This window comes from Formica exsecta, unplaced genomic scaffold (genome assembly GCF_003651465.1).
Source record: "Formica exsecta isolate Colony F162 unplaced genomic scaffold, ASM365146v1 scaffold201, whole genome shotgun sequence".
NCBI classification, from domain to species: domain Eukaryota; kingdom Metazoa; phylum Arthropoda; class Insecta; order Hymenoptera; family Formicidae; genus Formica; species Formica exsecta.
This window is the reverse complement of record NW_021849308.1, coordinates 1,304,315-1,311,402: the sequence shown is the minus strand read 5'-3', so window position 1 is coordinate 1,311,402 and position 7,088 is coordinate 1,304,315. Positions and strand designations below refer to the sequence as shown.

General features: G+C 26.8%; 1 protein-coding gene across 6 annotated transcripts in view; it reads left to right on the top strand.

The window, feature by feature from the left end:
• The window catches only part of LOC115234691 (longitudinals lacking protein-like), a 272,992-nt gene that overhangs the window by 240,896 nt on the left and 25,008 nt on the right, over nucleotides 1–7,088 (top strand). Inside the window, exon 7 of one of the 6 annotated variants that reach the window (XM_029805977.1) lies at nucleotides 5,607–5,887. The exons of the other annotated variants lie outside the window; for them this stretch is intronic. Within the exon in view, the coding sequence (XP_029661837.1) occupies nucleotides 5,607–5,845 (239 nt within the window). The 3' untranslated portion in view covers nucleotides 5,846–5,887. Of the gene's footprint in view, nucleotides 1–5,606; nucleotides 5,888–7,088 lie in introns of those variants that run through there. 6 annotated transcript variants of the gene reach the window in all.

The following is a 7,088-nucleotide window of genomic DNA, read 5'->3' as shown; positions in this document are numbered from 1 at the left end:
TTTTAGAAATTATTGAATAATAGAAATTATATTTATTACTTTTAAAATAGAAAGAATTAATAATCTGAATTTTCTTATATAAAAGAATGCATCACATGTTAAAAACTTCTTGCCTTACTAAGCGACTGACTCATCATGTAAAATAACTTAATTTATTTTATAGTGCGCGTTTTTTGAGATTGACGAAAATATTTGATTTGTTCAATAATATTTTTAGCTCACTTATCCTACAATTATTGTATTAAATTTTAGAGTTTAAACACACTTTTAGCTTTAACATCAAATTACCATCACTGTTGAATACTTATAGAGCAAAGATGTATCCACGACTGTGTCTTATGATAGTAATGATAATATTAACTTTCTCCGTGCCACTATAAAAAATAAAATATAAAGATTATTCGCTCTAAATTTACCTGTGTGAATTTTAAAATTTTCTTAATATCTTTAATATTCAGCTTGATAATCAATGTAGCAGACAAGTGAATACAACTTTCTTATGATTAAACTGTTATTTTATCCTAACATAATGTCATACGTAACGGCCTCGAATTTAAAGATGCCAACGGTGAGATAAAAAAGAGTGATATTCCTATAATTATATAAACTATTATGTATACATAATTATATAATTATCGAGCTTATTGTTCATGTTGCTTATACAATGCATTGTTGTTTTTGTAAGAAAAATAAAATAAAGATACGAATTATTTCTGTTTTATAAATGTCATGAGCAATTGGTACTTATTAATTTAATGATTCGCCATAATTAATATCCTTCTCGATCATAGAACCAATTTTATCACATTTTTTATCATATTTTAAAATTACGTAAAATATTATAATTTACAAATAAATAAACATTTTTTTCATTGATTTCATTCTAGAGCATCTATTATCTACACAAATGTATCATTAGATACATTTGTTTTATGTGATATATTATAAATTGTTAAATAGTATAATCCTGGTTGCTCTGTAAGACATCAAGATGATATTAATGAAATAATTAATACGCGAGTTAATAGTAACTAACATGCGATTCGATTTAATTGTTATTTTGAATAAATTTATTCTTTCACGCATATATTTTATTTTTTTGATTAAATATTTTTTATTTTATTGCAATAAATCAATATCTTGAGTTATATTGATATTTCACTATCATATGTTAATCAATAATGTCAAGAAGCATCTAAATGTCTATTATTTTTATGTTAATCTTTTTATGATTACTATAGATTGTTGATAACAAACTTAAAGTATCTTGTAGGAAAGAATATAAAAGAAACAATCATAGTTCAAATTAAAAATTGGTTATTAGCTTCCTATTCTTCGATACAACCGTTAAATTCAGATCTTTGATTATTTTTCTTTTTTTTTTCATACACGCAATGAATGAAAATTACTTTACCAATGTGCCTAGAGAGAAAAAATCCTATTGTTTGTAAGCGCATTAAATAGATAGTCTTTGATTGTATTAATAAAGATTAAATGACGTTTCAGAATGGACATTCGATGCCGGAAGGAGAAATGAGAGCGATTTCTACCGATGCAAAAATTGTGACAACAGTTACGATATTTAACATTTGATTATGGATATTTACGTGAGAAATACAATGACACGAGAGCAAGTATACGGATTGCAGCAAATAATATTACTAGCGGGATCTTCCCGGAAAATATGCTGAAATAATGATATACACATTATATAAAGGAAGATATGGATTGTGCTCTATTTGTCATAATAATGTTTCGTTTAAATTAATGATGCATGATCATGATAATGAGAAGACTTATTGAATGGAAGACAAGAAAAAACCGATTCAGTGATGGAACTGTATCTCAAAATAATTATCAATTCTCGCACAAAAAAGATACGATCATTAATTACCTCTTAAACTGCTTATGCCTATATTCGGAATATTTTACGAGATAACTCTAAAAAGAACGTACATAAAAAAGAATAAGATTATTTCACGAAATAATATATTAATGTTGTGATAATATATTACATTAATATTTATCAATATTATATTTAGTGGATTATTTTATTTTACTTTTTCTACTTATTATTTATTAAATCTATGTATGTGTGAAAAAGAAATCTTTATCGCACACATATATCTAGAAAAAAATATTTTACTATCACTATATTTTATTTCGCTTTTATCAAAAATAAATATATATTTACGTATATTTTTATTGTACTTATTATTATACTGTTAATATTTATAACTTATTAATTAGTCTGCCGAAGTCTACCGCTAGATCTATTTTTGGATGGAATTACATTGAGATAAGAAGAAAAGAACGCTTTTTAATTCAATATTTTAATGTTTACTTATTTTCTCAGTCAAATATTCTCATTTTAATTTCTTTGCAGAATGAAATATGTATATATTATCAACTAAACACGATTCTTTAGGAAAATATGCAAATAATATTGCTGTCAATTGTGGATTGCCAAGCTATGATTTAACTGATGTAAGTTTTGATTAAATGAGGAATAATTCGAAAATTTAGCGAGAAATTCCATCATACGAGCTATCTAAATTAATGAATATAAGATGCATTACTTTTGTCATAGATTATTTGAAATTAATAACAGTTATTAGCTTTTTTAGCAATATAATAATGGAATGATTAACATTTATTGATATCCGGATAGTAATCTGTGTGTGAAGAAATTTATACACAAAATATTAACTATTATATTATTAAATATTCCCTACTTGATTAGTGTTTTAATTTGACATCTAGCCATTCAACCTAGCATGCGTCAAAGTAACATCCTATAGCGAATCGATCTGAAAAAAATACGGATCAATAAAATTACAATTATAACAAATTTAAGATATTAAAAAATATTTCTATGCAATTTTATTTTTCAGAGTTGCAAATTTTTGGTCATCGAAATTTCTACGATTTATGTACGTTTAAATTATAACATAAAATTTGCTATATTAAAAATATTAAATACCGGTAATGAGTTAAATTTAAATCCCGTAAAAATATTTGAGCTTTTTACGAATAAAATTATAATATATAAAAAATATAAATAAAGTTAAGCCTTGATGAGCTTTCCTACTAGCATTTTATCGACTATTCATTTTATACAAAATAATCGATTCTAGAAAACCGATACATCTATCGCGAGCCATGTGTAAAAGTTAAGAGGCTGTCGACGAAATCAGCGATCTCACAGTCGGCCTTTCTGCGACCTGTTTCAGAATCCAAGAGGGAGCATTGCCGCGTCAACTACGATCGACCATTTACGTGTTACAAGTGTGGCAAACGTTATACGTGGACGGATTCCTTGACGAGGCATCTACGTGAAGGTTGTGGCGTGTTGCCGAAACACAATTGTACGCTTTGCGGCAGGAAATTCCGGCGCAAGGATTATCTCCTACGCCACGAGAACAACGTTCATAAATAGGAGAATTAGTTTTTTTGCGTCTCAGATGGAATCCGTTATCGAAAAAAACTCTAAACTATTTTGAGAATGCGATTCCTATACCTGAACGATACAAATTGCTCACAATGTTCTATTATTGATATTATTTGATTGATCGAGTATAGGTATGATTATTTATAAGATTAGACATCAAAAAACGACTGATATTTGCGATAAAATTTTTATTTTTTTATTTGTTTATTTCTTTATTTCTCGACGATTATTTATATAGTGTGTGTGAGAGAGATTTGCATCGCGTTATTTACGTTTCAAACGATTTTTAAATAATTATATTTTTTTATTAGATGTTATTTTATTTTAAAACATAAAATAATCAAATTATCTCGCGCGAAACAAGAAGTCAAAATAATATAATTTAGTTCGTAAAAAATGATTATTATATATATATATATGTATATATATATAATATGTGTTCCTAAAAACGATGATCTATTTAAGGAAGGTGGCCATAAACATTGTGTGAATAACACATATTTGATAAGAAAAAGATTTATAACAATGATTTTACAACTTTTGGTATTCTATTATTGTTCGCAAAAAACTGCATGATGGTTTCTTCGAAAATTTATTATGATTTAATAGCATTGAACGTTTATATTTTGGCAATTTCTCTTCTTGGTATTTACTTCACTAAATATGCTTACCTTTTTTAAAAGCGCAATTGGATTTAGGAGAAATTGTATCTTAACTACTGATTTTATTTAAAGAAAGATATTTTTATAGAGGTATTTATATGTATATGTTGTTCATTTAAGAAGAAAATAAAAAACAGGACAATCTTATATAGGTATATATTTAAGATAAGAAATTTAGTGAAATTTTTATCGGAAGATTGACTATATATAATATAAGCTATGACAAATTTACTTGCTTAAAATAGCAAAAACAGTTTGAAAAGCGATTATATTAATGTGTAATACATAATTTTTATGAATACACGAAAATTATTTGTGTGTCCGCGCGAATATTCTTAAATATAAAGATATCAAGCAATGAATATAAGATTATAGCTTTTTATCGCCGCGCACAACGGCACATAGAATTATACGTGTAATTGTGTGTACCAGTCATAGTTTTTTGTACCTGTGTATAATCCATCATTTTCTAAAGCAACACCGAAAAAGCGTGTGTTAGAAAAAAATTTATGTAGTAAAATTTCTATCTATAAGATTTTGTGTAGTGGAGTGCAGTATACGAATGATATACGCGCGCCGCGCATGTCATGGAAGAACTTGAAAAAATTTGCAGGGGAAAGATTTAAACGTCGATAAGGTGCGTAAATTGATGCGTCTGCAATATGTGGTGGCATATGATTTATAAATAATGAAAAATAAAAAAATACGGAAATGTAAAGAGATTAAATATTGTATGCGGTATATTTAAAAAAAAAATCAACAAGCAATATTATATCATAAACTCTAACGATATATAAACTGTAAATGTTTATCTAACAATAATTGTTTTCTGCTTATTATTGTAAATGTGTCAACGGCAATGAATTTTATCATATAAGAGAGCACGTAGAATTGTGTGTAAAATAATAGAACGCGATTTTCTAAATGTTGAAATTTAACATTTTACAATGTAGAAAATATAGCATTGGTACTTTTTCTGATCTGCATTTTTTGTTAATAACATTGCTGTTCCTATAATTTAGTAGAAATTTATATGTATGATTTTTGCAGTTGTAGTCTTATTATATTTTTTGTTATGCATTTATGAAAACGAGGATATATTGAAAATAATTTTTTTACATACATACAAATAAAGCTTTAAATATTTTGTGAGAGGATGGTATTGGATATCAAAATTGTGATATAATAATAATATGCATATAATATATTAACAAGAGATAACAATAATAATTGTATGGGATAAGGAACTAAAAAGGAAAAGACATTTAAATGTTTGTGACACTTATTGATTAAAAAAAATAATTTAATAAAACGATCGATACGGCCAAACTGAAGATGATATAAATTTTAGCAATACAAATTTAGTCAATTAACATGTCATCAGAAGAACGACAACATAAGATACACATAATTTAATTCACGAGAATAGATCCGCAGATGTCTCAATATGTCGCGTTCGAATGCATTAACGTGTCATCTGTTGTTTTTTCCAGATTCGGCACAATACAATACGTCAGACTATTATAAGAGACTGGGCAGACACTTTTGCTCGACATGTGGAAAAGAGTACAGATGGATGCAATCGTTAATCAGACACGAACGAGAGGAGTGTGGAAAGGATCCGCAGTACAGTTGTCCCGTGTGCGGTACGAAGATCCGACACAAGTGGATGCTGAAGAAGCACCTGATTAAATTTCATCGCATGACCATTACGAACGGCGACAATATCTAAAACGATCGATTCAATCGAGCAAATCTATACATAATACAATATTATGTATATCCGACCGAAAATCTTACTTTATCTTTATTACGCATCCCATTTCTTTTTTTTCTTTTTTTGTAGAAAAAATTAGCTTTTCAAATAATATTTTTCAAAATTTGGCAAGTTAAAATTAAAAAAAAAAATGTAAAGCAGGAATAATAAAATAGTTGAAATAAATCTCTCTCTCTCTCTCTCTCTCTCTCTCTCTCTCTCTCTCTCTCATCATTTTTAGATTTCTGACAATTCGACTTCTTTATTATTATCGATCATATGTAAAATTTTCTATTCCACAATACTTAAATTATAACTTTGATAGAAATAATTTTCGAGATAAATAATTTATATTAAATTAGATTGCCTTTTGTCTCCTTCGTATGGTTAATTTATATTGTAACAATTATATATGTGTGTCATAGACACTGTCATATTTGGAAGAAACATCTTGTTATATCATATTGAGAGAATTTAATTTTAAATTTGAATGAAGAGTTATCTTTTTATAATATAAATTTTCACGACAAGTGAGAATATGATAATATTCATTATTTTCTTCATATGATAACAAAGCATTTGAGAAAGGTAACGATCTTGAAAATTATTTTGATCACAAATGCTATATTTGTTAATAGAAGTTAATTATTGATTGTTGAATTTTTTATTGTAGAAATATTCATGCGCATTTAAATAACCAGTGATAACACTGGCAATGATGCCAGTAATAATTTTATAATAATCTTAAAATCCTACATTTGCTTTATATAGTTGTTTTACAATTGTCAAAATATAAATGATGAAATATTTAGGAAAGAACTGATTATCGAAATAAAAACTGTAAATATCTACATAAAATATGTCCATTATTTTTGTCTCCTACATATATATATACGGATATACGAATATACGTATGTATATATCAGTATGTAATGCGAAAATATAGAACAGACTACAAAATGAGTGCATGAAGGCTATTAACTATGCTAATTTACTATGCAAATTTTCAGCGAAAAATCAAATTTGTGTTTCACATTTTAAACTTGTCCTTAGAAAAGACTTTCAAAGATATTCGACTGATTTAAAACGGTGGTTTATTTCAGGTAACAAATATAAAACGAAATTTTTTTCGAGAAAGTAAAAAAGAGCTAATAAACTTCGACGCCACGACGAAGAATTAAGAAAGAGAGGTGTAAGATTCCAAATGGAATCTAGATAA